Source organism: Arachis hypogaea, chromosome 6 (genome assembly GCF_003086295.3).
Source record: "Arachis hypogaea cultivar Tifrunner chromosome 6, arahy.Tifrunner.gnm2.J5K5, whole genome shotgun sequence".
NCBI lineage: Eukaryota > Viridiplantae > Streptophyta > Magnoliopsida > Fabales > Fabaceae > Arachis > Arachis hypogaea.
Window position 1 is genome coordinate 114,986,403 of NC_092041.1, and position 21,826 is coordinate 115,008,228.

A 21,826-nucleotide genomic window follows, 5' to 3' on the forward strand; every position below is an offset into this window, starting at 1 on the left:
TATTTATTTATTTATCTAGTAGAAAAAAAATTGTTAAGAACTTATTTAAAGTATTATTCAATAAATTTAGCAGTCAATAAAAATAATAAAGCAATATATAATTTAATTTATATCTTCTCAAGAGAGTGTAATAATTAATTATGCTTCTATATACTTTGTTTTGCATGATATTTATTTAGGATGCCCTCTTTACTCTAAACGCTAAAGGAAGATATAATGGCATGGAAGCAGACATAAATGTTTGGAAAGTAGCCATGGAGGATTAGCACCATGTGAAAATTGGAAATGTAGTAAAATAAAATAGCCCTTGTTCTTTTTCTAGTTTCTAGAATATGAAAATTATGGTAGTTATGATTATGCAAATCAAATTATTGCCTTGTTTATATTGGCCTTTTATACTTTCGATAACTCATTCAGTAAATCAGTAAATCTAGAAGAAGGAACCCATTTAAATTAAATCCTAATAAATCAAATGAGATATCCTAAAACTTTATTCTCCAACAAAATCCTCCCTAAATGTCTATTGGTAAAAGTTTACAAAATCACATACACGATTGGATCACCAAGGTAAAATCTAATATAAACGATAAAATGAAAAAACAAGTATATAAGTAGACAACATATATTAGTGTTACATTTTGACCAGTTTTGATATTCCATAAACATATTATATCTACATATGATATAAATATGCTTTGTAATTTGGTCAACAGCGAAACCTATAGTATACTTAGCCTGTTACATTCATTTGTTACATCATATATATCCGACCATAAAAAAGACTTACAGAAACCGATGGAATTCCATATGCTGATTATTAGGAATCATACCTTTTTCTCTCTTCTTGAATTGATAAAAAGATTCTAGCAGCTGATTCTGTTGCAGATCTTCGGTTGTGAGGCACAACTTTGATCACCCTAGTCTCCGATCTAGTTTCATGAGACTGATTGGCTCCATCTATTACCACCACAGGATCCACAAGGGAAGGTGAATTTGCTTCTCTTCCTTCAGCAACTTGTTGCGTTGTTCTAGTCTCTTGTGCCGTTTCATTAGGGCTATTCGTGGAGCTTCCTTGGAACTCGCTATCCTTTGGTGTACGAGATTTCCCAGCAAGCGACGCAGATCCGGTTCTCTGTACCGGCTGATTAGAGGAGCCTTGATTATGAGCAGGGAAATCGATTCTGTCAGCTGACGAATGACCATTTTGAAGATGAGAGCCTTGTGCCATGAACTGGTTTGCCTGTTCAACGGCCGACCCTGACATTGCTTGATTGTTCATAAATGGCATCCCATAAGGAGGGAAGTAGGCATGACTTCCTGGAGGAATGTAAGGCGGGACCCCAATTGCTTCGTGCGAAGCCGGGAGTCCATAGACGGGATTCATGTAAGTATTGCTCATAGGAACCGGCCCAAGGGGTCCAAATCCTCCACAAAATGACCCAGTAAATCCCGGTCCGGGATATGGCTTGTAGACAAGCCCTTCAGAAGGAGTCATAACAGGAATCAACCATTGATGCCCAGGTGACGGATTGAAACACATGGGAGCCATTCTATTATCGGCGGCACCACTGGCTTGGTGTGGATCTCCTGGAGTAGAAGAGTAATTCAAATGGTGGCTACCACTTTTTTGGGACGAAAAAGATGCTCTCCCGACTGCATTCTCAGCTGAACATTCCATCTTATGGTTTAACTTTTGGGAATCATCCTTGCGCTTTAGATTTTGTCGCTTAGGTTCCACGAGTTCTTCCAGTGAGAGGTTTTTGGTAGTAGACCCCTTCAAAGGGATCTTTCCAATGAAAGCAGCATCTTCAATCAGAAGTTCAGGCGATCCGGCAATCAGCTGTTGGACCTGTTTAAATAAAAGAGAACCAATCAGCATAAACCAAGTGGAAGGGCAAAACTGTGTGCTTGTGCAAGCGAGCAAGATAGGCGAACAAGCTTCCAATTTAGAATAGTGCAAGGCACTTAGTGTTGGAGATTATGATGATACCTTGATCAGTCTGTGCAATTCAAACACTTGGACTGCAAATATTCTCTGTTGACTGTACAGAGGAATGGGAGTTCAATCAAGACAATTGCACAAAACTCGTCCGGTGTGGAACATTAGACACAACATCAAAATAAAATAGAATGGACAAGAAGTGAAAATTCTAGCAGTCAAAATAATGTGAAATTCTCATGTGACACTCCATTTCATCAACAAGTAACCACTAAAATCAGAGGATCTCTAGTCTTAGCTAATCAATTAAGCCAAAAAATCTACCATTCATGTACTCAAAATATTTCATATGTTCATAGAAATCTTAAGAGGACTATTCCACAGAGATTAAAATATATTAACCACACATTTATAACCATATTTGTTTCCAAATTCAATATTCCTATTCTTTACTCATAGATTGCTTCAGTTTAAAAATCTAATACAAATTAACAAAATATAGCTAATATCGGACAACAAATTATAATATACGAACGTAATATCTGTCCACTCATCTTCAGCATTTCTAAATCAAAATATAAAGATCTCACAATAAAAAGCACCCATCCAACCCTTTGAAATCTAAAGCTTTATGGTTAACTTTCGTTCAGGAAGAAGGAAGCACATATACAGCAGATAATAAAAAAGGCATCTGATCGATAACAGAAAACCCAATATTATGATTAATCTAGACCCTCAAGTCATCACAAAACTCTCGAAGCGTCCCTACCATACTCCCTGGGATCATCCTGCATATACTTGGTCCCCTTCTTAGCCCAAGTCCGTCAGTGTAATTAAGGGCAAGTGTAGTAAGGGGACTTGCCCCAATGGTCACATTGAGAACCAAAGTAAGAGGAAACCAAGACAGGAATATCCAAACAGTGAATCATGAGATGATCGGCTGTCACAAGGGTCCCTCTCCGACATAGTACAATATTTAAGATTGCTCAATGCCCTGTTATAAAGATGATCCAGTACCCACCATAGAAACATTAGTAAGACTTTGAACAAACAGAAAAATCAATCTAGAAGGGACCCCAAGAATATTTAAATTCCCTTTTTTCAGAGTCACATTTTCTTTTATGCTATAACCAATTTGTAAATTAGTTTAAAAGGTGTGTGACTTCTGAAAAAGGAGAGAAAAGAGAAATTTGAGAGAATGTGTAGAATAAAAAAAATTAAATAAAAAAAGCAGAGTTAGAACTCATAACTAAAACACAGGTATCTTTAATTAGAAGCCTGGAAATTCACCTTTCTATCTACCCTCCAAGGGTAAAACTTTCACATTCCAAAATTATACCAAATATCTTAAATATGCATGCAAAAGAATAAGCGAAGGGAGAGAAAATCTCATCATACATCAGAAATCAAACTTCCACCAAATCTAACCTAGGACTTGTTACTTTTTTTTTGTGGGGGGGGTGGGGGGGGGGGGGGTTTGTTTATTTTGAAATCCTGGCAGACATAGAAATTAAATTATCACTTCTTTTATGAAAAATCAGACTTATAAAATTCACAAAACTCAAGAATTAACAAGACACTATCAGACTTGAGCATATAATAATATGCATTTATCATGTAACACGGTTTCACAAAGATATGGTTAAAAACCACCAGAGGGGCAGATGCTACTAATAATTTAACATGAGACTTACTTGGCAATTTCTCGTCTTGCTTTAAAGAAATGTTTTTGACCCAGTATCCCTACAACATCATCAGTACTAACTCTCAAGGTTGACGAATTTTCTATACTGGAGATTTTGGAAATGTCATCACTGTCATCTAAATTCTCCCCTTGCATTGGGCCACCAATCTGTGTATCCTGACATTCGGGATCATTGTTATCCTCCTGTGGACTAGTTTGGTTTTCTGTCAAGATATCATCGTGTTCATCATCATTGCTTTGTGAGCCAGCAACAGACACTGGCCATAAGCAAGCATCAGCATGATGTGATCTACTAATATTTGACACAAAACAATTTTGATTAGGAATTGTCTTTGTTTGACTTAGACCATTAACGGTTTCCCTCGATGATATGTCTCTACAAGACATTACTGGCTGTTGTCCATTGGAAATTATTGATGGATGTCTTTCACTCCTCACCATTGGAGTGAGATGTCTCCCATTGGAACTTTGAACTGTTTCATCATTTGATTGACCATTCCTTGAGTGAACATATACAGGAACCATGAAGTCATCATCATCTACCTTTCTCCCCTGTTCAACTTGTGTGGACGGAGTGTTCAGGTTCGCTCCATCATATTGGCGAGAACTATAACTTTCTCGACGAGTAGATGCTTGAGAAGGTTTATGAACTGGGAATGCATAGCTCCTCTCAGGACCAGTCCCCTGCAAGCAAGTTAAATCAACTTATGTTTGCAATACATAAAAGAAGTCATTCATGAACCTTCAACGAGCAGCTTATACTGTTGACATGGTTAGTTCGTCACAAAAATCAAAGTCTTTTCATGGCCAAGTACGGTTGTCCCATTCTTCTACTTTCAAAACAGAAGTTGAATTTAAAACATGCAATATTAATAATTGGATATAAAAGCATCTACAACAAATCCATAAATACAGAGGCCACATAAGAATGTATAACAATTGAAATACGCCAAACATAAAATTGTTATACGTTCCTACATGTTTGGACGAGCTGTTGGAGGGAGGAGTGTCAATTTCCACCACAACTGATTTTGGCCATTTAATATCAAGTTTGGTTTTTCTCAACTAGAATAAGTTCTTACTTCTAAAATTGACTTTAGAAGAACTGCAAATATTTTCCTCGCACAAAATCACTGTTAGAGAAGTAAATTACGAAACATAAATGATTTCACATAAAAATCAATTTTAACTAAACCAATTCTGTCAGAATTAACTCTACCTACAATCAGTTCTAAAGAAGTAGAACCATACACACATAAGATTTTTATATCTCAAATCTCAGTTCACACAGACATACACACAAAAGACAATAATTCCCAAGATCCTAGGAATTACATAAAAAAGTGAGGATTGCCCCCAAAATTGATTGATACACAACTAGTCATAGTCTCATGCTAAAATCAACTAAACAAACAATCTCATGAGAACTATAAAAAGTGGATCACAATAACCACAACACAAAATCGAAGCAATAATTATACCTGGCTTGAGGATGATGGGGTACTTGGATGATTGATTGGTAGAAGACGCTGGTTGTTGAACCTTTGAGAAGGAACACTAAACTGTTCATAAAGTGCCATCTTGTTCCTAGGTGGTGCTCTTGGCCCTCCTTTCTCTGTATCATTCACATGAAGCCTTGGAAACATTGCTTCCCCAGCAATCTTCTCTTCCTCTTTCCCTCTCTTCATCCTCCTCTTCTTCTAACCTAAAATCCTCAGAGACAATAACACAAACACCTTAAGTGCTTAACACCCCACAGCACAAAAAAACACCCCCGAAACAAGGCATAACAACAATTACAACCTCAGAGACCCAAATCAAAGCGACTGATAGCTCAATAGCTCAATAATACCCTACAAACACAAAAGGAAAAAACTGGAGTCTTTAAATTGTGTGAATCTGGAAGTTGGGAACTAATTGAGACACACATGAAGTTATGTGATTGAAATTAGAAAAGAGAATGAAGATGTGGAAGTGAATGGGTTTCTTGTGGAAATTTGTGGGTGTGAAGAAAGAAGAAAGAAGAAAGAAGAAATTTTGAGAGGTGTGAGAGGCTATTTAGGGATACAGAAGATGAGAAACAAGAACATCATGTGTCCGATAAAAAGGGTAGAAAAAAAAAAAAAGTGCGGTGTTGTGGGGTCCACTAGTATCCAACTAGACTATCCCTTCCCACAATTTTTTTTTTTTACTGGATTTTCGTATTCGAGAATGTTCTCTGTTTTTATTTTTGGGAAAAGGATCCGTGGACATTTTCGTCTTTGACTATTAAAAAATATTTTTAAGTCCCTGACCTTCATAAAACTTGGACAGATCAGTCTCTCCGTCCAAATACCTCCGTCAGGGATTGATCTGTCCAAATTTTGTAAAGGTCAGGAACTTAAAAGTATTTTTCAATAGTCAGAAACAAAAATGTTCGCAGAACAAAAAGTCAAGGACCTATTTATCATTTTCTCTTTTATTTTTTAATTTTCGCTGATTATTTTAGAGTTTAAACTTAATTTTGATGTATTGAATTTTCAATTTCTTTGTCAATATAATTTTAACTAAGCCACTAAATTTAGTTTTTATGGTCTAACAAATATATGTATATTTTTTTATAAATATTATATAAATTAGCGTTTACGGTATTAAAAATTTAAAATCTAAGTATAAAAGATTAACTTTTTATTATTATATATAACTCATTATTTTAAAAAAAAGTCTCAAAAATATTAATTGCAGAATTATATAATTTTAATTTTAATTATTTAATTAAAAATTTATAAATTAATGTTTTTGTTATTGTGTTATTATGAATTTCAATCAAAATTCCGAACAATAAAATTTGCAACTTTTTTTAATTTATCATTATGAATTTTTTATTTTCAATTAAAATAATTTATTAAATTAATGTAAAAATGATAAAAATATAACTTAAATTATCTATAAATTGTTTTATATAATACTTATAGATCCAATTAAATATAATTTAAAACTTATATTTGTTTAATGTTAAAATATAATATGTGTTGATGTATAAACCTTAAATCAAGTCTAACTAATAGATATAATTTTAAATTTTAAATAAAATCATAAAATTATATTATTCTTTTTTCATAACTAACAACCACAATTGTAAAGATATTTTCATAAAAAAAATTTACTTTATATTATTTAGATTTAGATGACATTAGAAATTATAAAATTAAATTAATTTAATTCTAATTTTTTTATTAGATTGCGGTTTAAGTTGCGTAGAGTCGTAGACGTTTTAAATCAATCTAAACTGTATTAGATTTTTTTTTTTTTATATCCGTCCTAATTTAATAGTCATGTAAACACAAGATATTAATTTTAACATGTTTTATCAATATACATTTGCAATAAATATATTTGGGTGTTTAGATGTATGGTGCCAATGATATAATTAATAAATTATAAAATATAAATAATTTTAAAAAATATATAAACAAATATGAAATTTAACTTGGTATAAACATCTCAAATGTATCGGGAGTAGATCCTTTTCAGTGAAAAAAAAAAATAGATGGTATTCCGTGTTTAATCTCATCCTTCATTGCTTTTTTTCTTCTATTTATTTTAGGTCTCACTTATAGAATTAAAGGTGAGAGATCACACTTTATTCTCTCAAATGTTAAAAAAAACCGGAGAGAATCTATTTTCCAAATGTACTTAATTTTAGCCTACATATATATTTACCAGAGTGCACACAAACAAAAAAAGCAAAAAACATGTGTAATGTTGTGATAAAAATGATTATGTGGATGTCTATTTATGATAAACAGTTCGGTATTCTCAAGATATAATGAATTTAATAAAATTTGAAAATGTAATCTTTCGTTAGTATATAAATAGGAGGTTAAGTCTCAGTTAATTCTTAATAATACCTAACAACAACAACAAACACTTTTTTCTCTCTTTATATATATATATATTGAGATAATAATATTAGTGGATATTAATTCTAGAGTCTTCTATTTATATTTTATTATTTTATATTTATTTCTTCTTCTTTATTTATTTATTTTACAATATGTTATCAGCACAAGACTCTTGATTAAAATTTAGGAAGACTCAGGTAATAAATAATACATTTAGAAACAATTACTTATCATAGATATTAGATGGCGAAACAACTACTCATTATAGATATTAGATGCCGAAATTCATCTTGATTCAATAGACATTGGAGATACCATTAGGGTTGAAAATAATACATCGTAAAAGGATAAAATTAAAGCCATGATCTTCCTTCGTCATCATAATAAATATCTCACACTAAAAGATCCTATAGATTTGTGGAAGAACTTTGAAAAAATGTATAATTATCAAAAGACAGTGATACTTCCTCAAACCCGATACGAGTGGACACACTTGCGTATACGGGATTTTAAATTCATAAATGAATACAATTCAACAATGTTCCGAATTACCTCACGAATGAAATTATGTCGGAAAAAAGATGACTGATAATGACATGTTAGAGAAAACTTTCTCGACCTTCCATATAGGGGTGGCAACATGCACCCTACCCAAGGGTACCCAATCCGACCCCACTCGGTTGGGTAGGGTGCGGGTTGAACCTCAGCCCTACTCGACCAACCTGCACCCTATATACGTATATGTTATATACTTATATAAACATATGTTTCAAGTGGATGTTGAACTAAAGACATCTCGCTAAATGTAAAAGATCTTTAACCACTAAAAAAAGGTAATTAATTGATAATTTAATGTTTTTTATTTTACATAAAAGTCAGTTCTATTTTAAATTATTATCAAGTTATATAATAATGTTGCATCTTTTTTGTAACCCGCGGATTAAAAATAGGTTGAGTTAGGGTTAGGATTGGGATATTCTCAACATAGGGTAAGGTTGAGCTTATATAAAAATCTCAAATAATGAATTGGATTGGGTTGTGACAGCATTGGATTGGGTATCCCAAATAATGAATTAGACCTTAAATGTTTAGATTTTGTTAATAGAAAAAAAAAAAAAAGAAGAAGAAGAGAAGTAGCCATGTTCAGCAATAAGTAGTAGCAATGGAGCCTCAAATGAAAATTTATGCTGCCTTCATGTCAATTTATTTTTTTAATATCTTCTGACTCCTTTAATATTTATCTAGTTTGGAACAATTTATTTTGATTTTGAGAATTCGAAATAATTTAAAAAGTTCATTTTAAATTCAGTTTTAAATAGCAAAATTTATATAACATTTAATTTAAGTTGCAAAAAATTTTAAAGATTGAAACACAAGGATGAAAAAATTAATATCCAAAATTTATATATAGCTTGCAATGATCTTTTCTTCCTAAGCTTCTAAGAGAGTAGTTTTCGAAATTTTTTTCTAAGATTATAAAGTTAGCATTTCATATTTTAGCTGGTTGTAATATTATTATTTTCTATATACTTTAGGATATGACTAAAAATAATTAGTCTTTTTATTTATTAAGATATAGGATTTAATATATTAAGAAGCTTCACTAAAAAATATTTATTATTACATAATTATATAATTTCAATTTTAATTCCTCTGACTGAAAAGTTATAGATGAATTATATTAATTTATAATATTTTTATTATATTAATAATTTTGTAGATAAATTATTTATGTTGTCAATATGATTGAACTATTTTTTTTAACTAAATCACTAAATCTAATTTTCTTAGTGTAAATATTATTCACTCAATATTTTTTAGATAAATCATTTGTTTCATCAATATTATTTAACTAAGTCATCGAATTCAGTTTTCATGGTGCACTTAATATTTATAATTTTTTTACAAACATTGTATAGATTAATTTTTCGGTATATTAACTTAATATATAAGTATACAATGTTAATTTTTTTCTATTGAAATATATAATTAATAATTAAATATACTAAGAAGTAGGTTTTATTACTGTTTATGGTGGTTAGCTTAGCATATAAATTTTAGGCTTCACCACTTGAGAGCATAGATTTGTATAATTATTTTATTGCTTCATATATTTATGATTTTTTCAACTCATGCAATCTTTGGCTGTAATATATTTTTCACAAGTTACACATTTAATTTTTAGTTATTCCTAAATCATTGATTAGCCTTTACAGGTGGTTAGTTTAGTGATGAAAACTCAAGGGTTCACCATTTGAAAACAATGGTTTGTATCTTTTTTTTTATTACTTTTTATATAATTTAGGATATGACTATAATTAGTTTTTTTATTTATTAAGATATACGATTTAATATATTAAGAAGCTTTGCTAAAAAATATTTAGATTTAATTATTCTATTGGTCCCTATAGTTTTGCAAAATTTTCAATTAGGTCTTTATACTTTTTTTTTTTTTAATTGAGTCCTTGCACCAAAATAACCCTTAACTATGAATGCTAACTCACAAGTCCTACATCATAAATCGGACTTTTTAATCTATAAATTCTAAATACTAATTTCTTAACTCTAATCCTAAATAATATCATACACAGTAAAATACTAATAAAGATATTTTGTATCACTTTTCTAATTAAAAATGCCAAAACTTTAACATTTGTTGTATACAATCCTATAAATTAAAAAATTTCTACTGGAACCTAATATTTCAAAATGTGAAATCTAATATTGTAATGAGTAAACGAGTCTCTAATTTTTATGCAAGGATAATTTTGGTTCAAAGGGTTTATTAAATAATATTGAAGTTAGCCCAAAATCTTCTTGTATCATTTAGTAGTTATAAAATTATTTATAGATATATACCTATAATTTTCATAAATTACATTTTTTTTGGGCCATATAAATTGAATTATGTAAATAGACTGACACACATTAACACATAATAAACATATAACCAATTTTTATTCAGAACATGTGTATAATTTTAGCCTTCAATTAATTTATTAATATAAATTATCGTTGTTTTTAAATATTATATATATATATATATTCTTCTTTTTGTTTTATTTTTTTAAAAATTAATTATTCTTTTAAACTTTGAAGGATTCATTAACTACTTTGCATTTATTATATATCTTCAATATTTTTATAAAAAAATATCAAAAAATTTAAATTACAAAATACTAGCAAAAATATATATTTTTTTTAATTTTTAGATATAATTTAACTTTACTTACGTAAGATATTTTATTAAAACAAATCATGCATACCAAATTAAACAATAAATTTTAAAGTAAGTAATTTTAATTAAAGAAACGGACTCCTAAGGTTTAAGGGATATTTGTTTAGTATTATTAGTAAAAATTATAAAAAAAATAGTGATGTATATTGTTTAGTGTTATTAGTAAGAGTTTAGGATTTAATGACGTGTATTAAGTTTTTTTAAGAAAATAGTTTGTAAACTGTATAAAACAGTTTAAAACGCTAAACATCCATCAGAACTTGTTAATTAATTAATTTTAAAACCCTAAACGTCCATCATAACTTCTTGCTTATTATTTTTGTGGCGTAAGACTAGAAATTTAGAATTTTGAAGAAGCCACTTTTTTCTTTGAGCTTTCGTTTCTTCTGGCCTTTTTTTTCCCTCTTGGTTTCTTCTAGTTTTTTTTTTTTTTGGTTTACCCAAACGGTATCTCCCAACCCGACAGGTTAAGGACTAATCCGTCGCGGATCTAAGCTCCATTTAAGGGTTTGCCGCTGACCAATGAGTTGCTGCATGCACAATGCGGGGTTCGAACTCCCGACACTTGCTTAAGCGGACGAATGAGTTGACCACTCGACCAACCCAAGTTGGTTTGGTTCCTTCTAGCTTCGACTCTTTCATTTAGGATTGCCCATTTCAAACTATAGTGTCAGTCAAATTATTTTACCCAATTGTTGTTAGATCATTAAAAAAGTTCAAGATCATAATCATCTTTATTAATGCATGAATTGGATATTAACTAACTAATTCCTTCATATAGTACTTTTTTGGCACCCTGCAGAATTGTCTGGAACTTTACCAACAAGGTAAACACGTGTTGCTTTTCTCTTTATGACACATACTTTTAGCACCAACTGAAAAATTATCTTTTTAGCACTATAGTATAACCCTTATTGTTATTGTAAGTGTTGGAATAGACTCATAATATTGTCATTGTTAGTTTGTTTGTTTTATATTTTTTTTCTATGATGCTAAGGTTTTTTAATTCAGATTTTAGAAATTTTTCTTGTTGATCTCAAATAATAAGTAGCAATTTTATGTTTATATAGTGAAAATATGAGATCTTGATGATGTTGTTGCTGTTGCTCCAATGACATCATACCGCCATCTCCCAACCACTGAACCCAAAAGAATCTTATAATGCAGAAGGTATAGACAAATTAGTAAATTAATATTTTTTTTTAATGTTTATTGTTAATAAAGGTTTAATCACAAAAATTGATATAGCATAAGGACTCAATATAAAAAATATATATATATAAGAAACTAATTGAAACCTATATCTTTCACAAGTTATGATTTTAATTTTTAATTATTCCTAAATCCTTGATTATTGTTTACGGTAATTAGCTTAGCGATGAAAACTCAAATAAGGTTCACCATTTAAAAACAAGTATCTGTATCATTTTTTTATTACTTTCTATATAATTTACTATATGACTATAAATAATTAGTCTTTTTATTTATTAAGATATATGGTTTAATATACTAAAATGCATCATTCAAAAATATTTATTATTATATAATTATACAATTTTAATTTTAATTTTTCGGTTTGAAAAATTATAAATAATTTTTATTAATTTATAATAATTTTATTATATTATTAATTTTGTAGATAAATTATTTGTGTTGTCAATATTATTTAATTAATTTTGTAACTAAATCACTAAATTCAATTTTCATAATATAAATATTATTCATTCAATATTTTTTAGATAACTCATTTGCTTCATGAATATTTTTTAATATACTTCAATATTACTTTAGTATTTATATATTTAAGATTTAAGATTTATATATATGATTTAGATTTTAGAATTCAAGGGTTTCGGTTTATGATTTTATAGTTTGTTTTCATGATTTAGTGTATCGGATTTTGAATTTTACAACGTAGTGTTTTAGGATTTTATTGGTATAATTTTGTTTTAGGAGTTTAGATTTATGTTTTATCCTTTATTATTTATTGAAAATAATAATTTTTATTTTGTTGTCCTGAAACAAGTTTTGTATAATTAATAAGTCAACTGTGTTACACGTTATATTTTCTATTTTTATTTCTTTAGTATTAATATATTACTTTTCGTTATTATTGTTATTTTTTGTGTATGATTAATTTTATTTTTAATATTTAAAATATTATATTTTTGTCATCGTTAAAATTAATTTTTTTTTTCAAAAATATATTTTTCTCTAATATGATTGTAAATCTACAGAAATTAATTTATTAATGGAAATAAAAATAGTGATGTGTAAGTATATTGTGGCATGTTGTGTAATCCACAAATGTGGACTGATGAAGTCAGTAACTTGCAAAACGCAGGTTATGTTTTGACTGAGACGAAAAAGTGACATAGCTGCAAAACGCAGCTTGCGTTTGACAGGGAAGGAGAACGAAATCTCGAAACGTGTTCCTGTCCTCTGCATGCTGACATGTCTCCCAGCTTTGACTATCCTCGAAGTCCCAAAATGCAACCTGCATGTATGACACGTGTATGGGAGAGTGGTGGAGCCGATGTTTAAAAACAAAACGTAAGCCATGAGTGTTTCACCGTTTCACTTATACTTGTTTCAAATTTTCACTTGCTGTGAGTGATATAGTTTAGAGAGTGAAAGGGTTGGGGTTGAGGGTGAAAGGGGGTAAGTGGTGGGAGGAAGAACCAGTGAAGGTTTGGGTTTTTATTTAGTGAAGAAGTAAAAATGTCTCGCAATTTTACTTTACCTGAAGAGCACATTATTGAATATCTATGTTGTGTTCAGAGTTGTATTTAAAGTTGTATTCAGTGTTGTATCTTATATTTAGATGATTATGTTTAGTATTACTATTATTATATATTTAGCTTTGTTCTCGTATAGCTCTGTTTGAGATTATTATATTGCACTTTTGTAACGAAATGTGTATTTATGAAAGAGTTATATAACAAGGTTACATAAAAAGTAACATATAATTGTGAAGTAGGTCATAACAAAGTTATATTAAAAAGCTTAACCACTAATGACCTCCAGCGGAGCTTGGACCTGCGCACTGAGGACATCGGCTGTGGCTATGTCCCTCGCGTCCACATATAGTACACTAGCGAGGACCACGCATATCCCGCGAATCCATCTCATTCAAGTAGCGGGTTGACTTTGGTCTTCCTTTCGTCGCGCGCCTCAATATCCAGTTGGCAATCACCTTCGCTCATTTATATCTATCCCACGTAGATGAGTCACCCATCGGAACAAACTCGCCTCTGTACACCTTGTAAATTTCAAACATCTTGTACACGTCGGGCACATATACTTGCTAATCAAGACGCTGGTTAGTGCAACATGCAAGAACGTGGCGACATGGGAGTCTCTCGACTTGGAAATGGCCACAGTCGCAGTGTCGTTGCACAAGGTTAACAGTGTAAATGGAACCATCTTGCATTTCGTGAACCTCAAACATCTCATTGCGCCTGTCGAACCGGTTGACCACAATGTTTCCTGCACGTCGAAAGCTTTCTTCAACTCTCTTCGTTGCAAATTCCGAATACATGAATCCATTGCGGACACGCTCATGAGCATCGGTGCTCTTCCGAGTAAACAATTCGTTCAGCCAATAGAAAGTAGACATAACAATGGCAGTCACAGGAAGGTTGTGTGCACCCTTCAGGACAGAATTTGTACACTCTACCAAGTTTGTCGTCATATGTCCCCAACGATGACCCCCGTCGAATGCCAACACCCACCTCTGAATACCGATGTCATCAAACCATCGAGTATATGCCTCACCCCGCTCTTTTAGCCTCTGGTAGTTGTTGTTGTACTCCTTTTCCGTCCTAGAATAGCCTGTTCAACAATTCATTTAATCATAAGCAGATACTACAAAATTACTTTGAATAGAACCATAACAGCGAAATAAAATACCTGTGTTAACCAAAAATTTATGCAAATACGGAGTCTTGAACCTCCTTAAGAAGTTGGAACTGATGTGCCTGATGCAGTACATGTGCCACGCTCTTGGTGGTGACCATGCACTGTTATTGTGAGCTACTGCAGCGTCGATGGAGGTATGACGGTCAGAATAATTCCCACGCCATTGATGGTAACAATATATCTCCACAAATTGGTTAGGAAAAACTCCCATGCGTCAGCCATTTTGCCCTCGACTATCGCAAATGGAATGGGCACAATGTTTTGTTTCCCATCTTGTGCAACTGCAACCAGAAGTGCACCTTTATATTTTCTGTACAGGTGCGTGCCATCAACCTGCACCAGAGGCTTACAGTGTCTGAATGCTACAATACATGGATAGAAACTCCAAAAAACGCAGTGCAGTACTCTTACACCTTGAACCTCCTCACTCTCACGGTAAACGGGGAGTGTTTTAATTTGAACACGAGACATTTGCATCTTCACAGTCATTGCTTTCAACCATACTGGCAGAGTCTGGTAGGAAACTTCCTAATCACCGAAAATTTTTGTGACAGATTTTTGCTTTGCCAACCAAGCCTTGCGGTCACCTGGATTGAACTTCTGCAATAATAGACTTCATCTTTATCGACAGATCTGCTTCGACCAACAGCCTAATAGCCTCTGCAATTGTGTCTGAGTCCAACTTGGCATGATCTTGTGAAATCGTGCCCATGGTGCACGTGTGTTTGCCATTGTATCTTCTGATCTCCCAACAACCCTTCTTTCGAATCAAACTAGCTCGGATAAGCCAATCACACCATGCACCATAACCCTTGCATTTCGCATAGAATGTCTGTGGCTCGGACTCATACACAGTGTAATCAACTCTTCTATAGATGGTGTAGCTTTTGATTGCAAATATCATCGACTCCCTGGAACCAAATTCCATTCCGACACTAAATTCACCATCTTCCGCCGCAGCATTGCCTCCACCTATGACATGCAAACCACAGCCAGTCGGACAAGGCAAATAAAATAAATAGTAGTTGTAACTTTAATTAATAACCATAAGATAACATACCGATATTCGCATACTCAGGAAATTCCGGGGCACGCATGGCTTCGAGGTCGAGAGTCCGCATAAAAGACGGAACGCCAAAGGGGTGCTGACTTACAATCGCATGTGCCTCATCATGTGCCGCCAGATTGCCTGCCAAGTCTCCGTCATCGTTTTCGTCATCGACTTCATAGTTGGCTTCAAACTCCTCTTCACTGTCGTTGTTATCTTCTCCCCAATCTAACTCCACAACATCAACGTTGACATCGTCGCCAACCGCATCCATCCCCGTATGCTGTTCAAACTCAACGTACAGCTCTATAATCGGCACGTGACCTCGGGTTTGTTGATAAATAAAGAACATCCGCTACATGCATGCGTTGTCGGTGATGGACATCAGTTGAAACTGCATCAGCCCACCAAATACTTGTACATGATTTCTGTACAAAATGTTGCTCACCCTTTTAAAAATGTGACTCTGTATGTTCTCACAAAGATCATTTTGTAACTCCACAAAACTCATGGTACATGAAATAGCAAATGAAGACGGACATTCACAAATAAAAATCACTCATTCGTGTGTGTTTGGTATAATCTCACCGTCATAATACATTCGAATATTTGCAATACATTCCATACTCTCAACCTCACCTAATCCGATTTTGTTGACACTACTAATTGCCCAAAAAATTCAGGTTTGAGATATATGAAAACAAGAGGAATGGGAGTAGAATGAAAATGAGCAACTTGAGATGGGTTGTGTTTCGTATTTATAAGCAAGGTTTTCGAATAAAATATTATTTCCTATACAAAACGCACCCAACGTTTTGAAATTAAAAAAAAAAAAAGAATTCTGACACAGAAACGCAAATTGCGTTTTGGAGACCTAAAAAAATTTTGTGCCGTTGTCCATCCAAAACGCAGGCTGCATTTGGGCCAAAAAAAATAAAAAATTTCAGAAATTAGAAAAGCATAAAACTTTGGGCTGAACGAAAATTTTAAAAAAAAAAATTAAATGCTAAACGTAACCTACATTTGGTTATTTTTTCACAAAAAAGAAAAAAGGTTAATGAAATGTGCAATTTGCCCTGACCCAATAGGAGTGGAAAACACCAAGTCACCAACACACTCCTATTTCAATGAACTACACCAAATTTTTTTCCAAACGGAAAAAAATGAGCCGTAAATCTAATATGAGATATTTTTTGGTTTTTCCTACAAGCATTCCTAATAATTAATATCTCTTTTTCTTCCTTGAAAACAGTTGCGGAGCCCTCTCAAAGAACAAAACGACTTGGAAGAACACAAAGCAGTGACTGAGAAGTGAGAAGTGAGAACTCAGCTCGCATTTCCTTTCATTTACTCTCAACTCTGAAGACTCCTATAAAAGCCAGAAAGAGAGATCAGAGAACACAACGTTCATTTCGTTTTCATTTCCATTTCATTTCACGAGAGAAACCTCTCATGTGACGACCACATTCACCAATGGCTTCTTCTTCTTCTTCTTCTTCTTCTTCTTCCGCGCCTACAACTCCTTCTCCCTCCTTCACCGCTCGCATTCCCCTTCCTCCTTCAGGTTCGTCTTCTCCACTAAACCTATCTTTATTCTCTTTTGTTTAGCTTCTACTCTACTTTCCTCCTTTTCGATCGATCTAGGGCTCCGATTTTCCTTCATTACGCCTTTTCTTCCCCGATAAAATGTGCCGAGTGCTTATCGAATTTCAATTTGGTGTTTTCTTTTTAATCTTTCATATTTATTCGTTTTGCCGCTTATTTACAGGTCAGAATGTGCGTTTACTTGTTCGTACTTTTGTAACGTTCTTGCTTGATTGCGTTCTGTTCTAACTTACTATTTGATCGAGTTGCTTGGAGTTTTTTCCTTTTTTCCTTTTTTTTTTGTCTTTAGCATTTTTCTTTTTATCTTTTAATATTCTTGATGTTTGTTTACTTAGACAATGGCCGGTTACCGTTTGATAGAGCTGCTGTTTGTTTGTAACTACTTTTCTGCACGAATATTTTTACTTGATTCCTGCACGAATCTACTATTTTGATCGAGCTGCTGTGATTTTCTTTTCCATTTTCTTTCCTCTTCTTGATGTTATTCGAGATCATTGACTTGGATTTTGCAAACGCTGATTTCTAATTAGGTGACAGCCCTCCTAATGTTGAATCTAATTCAGCTCTGGTTCCTATCCATATTGTGACAACTGCATCTCAACTCCCAACTGAGTTTCTGGAACCATCGCCGCAGCACCAGTTCATCATTGGTTTTGATTGTGAGGGCGAAGACTTGTGTCGAACTGGAGCTCTATGTCTAATACAGCTTGCATTCCCAGATGCCATTTACTTGGTTGACGCAATAGAAGGTGGGGAAGCGCTGATCAAAGCCTGTAAGCCTGCGCTCGAGTCCAATTTCATCACAAAAGTGATTCATGATTGCAAAAGGGATAGTGAGGTCGATTTCTTGCTTTTTTTCTTTATTGCTTTTTATTTTTTATTTGTTGAAGTTTAGATGCTTTTGATCAAGTAAGAACAAACTTTAATGGTAATGTTTGCATTCTAGGCATTGTACTTCCAGTTTGACATCAAGCTGAACAACGTGATGGATACCCAGGTGAACTCTCCAGACCCAGCCAATGTATTAGGTCTTGTTAATTTGGCAGTGTAATTGCTTCAACGTTAGCATGCTTTCCCAAATGCTTTATAAATATACGGTTTGTGTATGACTTCTTATTATTATTTTATATATGATTCATTTGAATGTGATCATAAATCTAGTTGAACTTTAATCAAATAAATCTAATTTAAACTGTCTTAGCTTCTCATGCTCTTTGATCACTTTCAACAATATGATTATTAAAACATTCAATTTATGAGGTTTATATCATTTTCACTTGACTTTTATTGTCTGCTCTCATGTGTGATAGTGTTTGTACATCAACTTAAGATTTACATATCACTCGTTTGCTAATCACTGTCCTTTTTTGTAACATGTTAGAATATTGCCATTTATGATTAGAATAGTATCATTTGGTCAATTGTGTTTGTTTGGTTCTTGTAACTTTTGTGAGTAATTTGCTTCATGATGATAATAATCGTCTTGTCATCTTATTGTATACATACTATGAATACATTAGGCATCAATGTTAACTGGATGGTGGCACCTAGGCAGAGATTACAGTTAGTGAATTGGATATCTACTATGTACATATCTGTATCATGTTTGGTTAAAGTGGATAGAACATAAAAGATGTAAAGAGGTAAATTATTGTGTGTGTGTGTGTGTGTGTGTATTAGGAATGCAATTTTATTAATCAACCTAGTTTCTGCCTCTCAATCCATGTTGTTCACCCAGTGGAAGAATACAAATTTTGTGTTCCTTTTCATCTGGTTTTTGTCTCCAAGTGTTTATTATCTCAACAATCAAATACCTTTTGTTTCTCTTCCCTATCTCTATTGTTGTGGGATAATAACCAAACACCCAAATATACACATAATCTATTGGGTCTATCTGTCCAATTCAATCACAAAAAAAAAAAAAAAAAAGATACACATAATTTATCATAATCTTTACAGATAAAAAAAATAACCTACAATCATAAGATAAATCATATTACAAGTTATAACTCAGACTTAAATCATCATTGAAGTTGAAACACATGATTCTGTCACCCTACTGAACACAGACTTCTTTTTTATTGCCCCTTTCCTTGGGTGATCAAAGGGTGATCCATTTTAATTTATGAATTCTCAGTTGGAAACAGGAAATGGAAATCATATCATATTGCAGATATATATCCTTAGAAGTCTTTGATCTTTATTCTTTGTGTTTGCTTTCGATTTCATAGGATACTTACGCTGATGTGGTATATATTTATACATATTGAATTTTTTATCCTATTCTATTGGTTCAGATTGCATATGCACTGATCGACGAGCAAGAAGGGAAGCGGAAAAGAGATGACAACATTTCTTTTGTTGACCTCCTAGCTGATCCACGTTTTTGTGGTAGTATATATATCGTGGTATCCACGTTTCTATATATTGTTGACCATATTACTCTGGATGGATATGATTCAATTTGTCTTAATAAATTCTTAATTATAATTAATTCCTCCATATTCACTTTGAGTGTTTGCATCCAGGCATATCATATGATGAGAAGGAAGAGGTTCGGGTTCTCCTTCGACAGGTTGGTTTTAGAATCTTGGTTGTGCAGACATATCCAATTTACACATTTCTACTTCAAAGTTTAAATTGTTGGTCCAGCGTGAATGTTTTAATTCATCATATTATTCTTAAAGTTGTACTATAGAAAGTAAGAAACTGTAAAGCATCATGAATATATTTAGTTATATTATAATTATTCATATCATTATGTGATTTTTATTTGTTCGGAGGGCTAGTGGGATGAAGGAAGTGATGAGCATCTGGGGATTAAACCCTTGTGCCAAATCCCAATGCCAGCAACCCCTGGCTCATTGATCAAGGGAGGTGTCACTTGATTGACTTGAGATACAACTTTTTGACAATATTTGAATTTCCTTTATGTGCATGTTACACCTATAAAATATTTATGTATGGGTCATTGAACTAATCTATCATGTGATATTATTTCTCAATGTGTTGTGTTCTCAGGACCCCAAGTTTTGGAGATATAGACCTTTTTCTGAACGTATGGTCCGCACAGCTACTGATGATGTCCGTTTTCTTCTGTATGTTTATCACCGAATGATGGTGAACTTGAATGAGCGGTCCTTATGGCATCTTGCGGTTCGTGGTGCCCTGTATTGCCGATGTTTTTGTGTGAACAATAATGATTATGCTGATTGGCCATCTCTGCCTCCTATCCCAGGTCTAGATAATGTTGACAAGAACCTTCTATGACAAAAACTACATGGATGCATGATATTCCCAGTTGCCTTTTATTTCCTGACATTGCCAACCTTAATTTCAAACATGATATCATTGATGCTATTTAAATTTTACTTACTGTTGATGGAATAATTTGCCCGTTGAAATAACCATGATAGGTGAATATTGCACTTCCCATTATGGAGGACTTTCTGTTGCATCATCTACACAAACATGTTGATGCAAGTGGATTATTGTTTAGTGATGCTTTAGGTCAATTTATTGGATATAGACATATAATGTCTGGAATGCTTGTATGATTTGTTAATGATATTGACTGCTAAGCAACACAGTTTTTTATTCCCTTTTAGATACGCTGAAAGTTGATGGAAATGATCTGGAGGAAGAAATTCTTTCAGTAGTAGACATTCCCCGAGGAATGATGGGACGAGTTATTGGTAGAAGGGGGGCTACAATCTTGACAATTAAGGAGGGATGCAAGTACGAATTTTTCTGAGCGCTTTCCATTTCCTTGGTTTAGCAAATAATTTTTGTGGGTGAATTACTAAATACTTTGATTTTAAATGCATTTGTTCTTGCAGTGCGGAAATTGTCATTGGAGGTTCGAAGGGCCCACCTGACAAGGTTAGTATACTCGCCATTACAATTCTTAAACTCCAGTTCCCCAGTGCCTGGCTTTTTTCAATCCAGGGGTTGTTGATTTATTCATAGTCTATCTCTTATTTTTATGAATGATGAACATGATATTTGCCGAGATGTAGACGGTTTTTGAGTTTTGTTACGTACGTACCTGCTGTTGTTTTGCAGCTGATTTTTTTAATGACAAATTAAAAATTATATTACCAATTTTCAATGTTGTTTGGTGTTTTATTATGTAGGTCTTCATCATTGGACCAGTGAAGCAGGTGTTGAAAGCTGCGGCATTGATTAGGGGTAGAATCATAGATATATAGTGAGGAAAATGCTATGGCTGCATCTCAATTCTGATACATACAATTTTTAGCCTATAGTGCGTCTTGGATTGAATTTCGGGGGTTGGAGTTGATCAAATACCTTCGACCCCCTGTCCCCTTCATCTGCCGGGGAGAAAGGATACAAACATTTTGAAATTTTTTCAATCACAGAACTGCCAAAAATTGTTTCATTTCTCTTCTCGTTTCACCAGATTCAAACTACTGTTTGACAGCTCTACTTAGCATTAATATAGTATATTCTAAAGAGCTTCGAA

At 32.9% G+C, this 21,826-nt stretch overlaps 2 protein-coding genes across 2 annotated transcripts; one reads left to right on the forward strand and one right to left on the reverse strand.

Annotated features, from left to right (window-relative positions):
• Positions 1-554: 554 nt before the first annotated feature.
• LOC112755987 (protein EARLY FLOWERING 3) lies at positions 555-5,770 on the reverse strand. The gene is made up of 4 exons (XM_025804359.3): positions 5,126-5,770; positions 3,634-4,328; positions 1,991-2,042; positions 555-1,849 (listed from the first exon to the last, which is right to left on the reverse strand). The coding sequence occupies exons 1-4, from the start codon at positions 5,330-5,332 to the stop codon at positions 818-820; spliced, it is 1,986 nt and encodes a 661-aa protein (XP_025660144.1). The 5' UTR covers positions 5,333-5,770; the 3' UTR covers positions 555-817.
• Positions 5,771-16,826: 11,056 nt separating this feature from the next.
• LOC112755989 (uncharacterized) lies at positions 16,827-21,742 on the forward strand. The gene is made up of 9 exons (XM_025804361.3): positions 16,827-17,299; positions 17,871-18,178; positions 18,287-18,337; positions 19,638-19,731; positions 19,869-19,915; positions 20,362-20,578; positions 20,949-21,078; positions 21,180-21,222; positions 21,477-21,742. Exons 1-9 carry the CDS (start codon positions 17,209-17,211, stop codon positions 21,549-21,551), a joined length of 1,056 nt encoding a protein of 351 aa, XP_025660146.1. The 5' UTR covers positions 16,827-17,208; the 3' UTR covers positions 21,552-21,742.
• The last annotated feature ends 84 nt before the right edge of the window (positions 21,743-21,826 follow it).

Excerpts from the sequence above, each read along its gene's own strand:
- LOC112755987 (XM_025804359.3), bottom strand. The coding sequence starts at position 5,332 with ATGAAGAGAGGGAAAGAGGAAGAGAAGATTGCTGGGGAAGCAATGTTT. Across the intron at positions 4,329-5,125 it reads CCCCATCATCCTCAAGCCAG|GGGACTGGTCCTGAGAGGAG; the intron begins GTATAATTATTG and ends ACTTGCTTGCAG. Across the intron at positions 1,850-1,990 it reads AATTGCACAGACTGATCAAG|GTCCAACAGCTGATTGCCGG; the intron begins GTATCATCATAA and ends TTATTTAAACAG.
- LOC112755989 (XM_025804361.3), top strand. The coding sequence starts at position 17,209 with ATGGCTTCTTCTTCTTCTTCTTCTTCTTCTTCTTCCGCGCCTACAACT. Across the intron at positions 17,300-17,870 it reads CATTCCCCTTCCTCCTTCAG|GTGACAGCCCTCCTAATGTT; the intron begins GTTCGTCTTCTC and ends ATTTCTAATTAG. Across the intron at positions 18,338-19,637 it reads ACAACGTGATGGATACCCAG|ATTGCATATGCACTGATCGA; the intron begins GTGAACTCTCCA and ends CTATTGGTTCAG.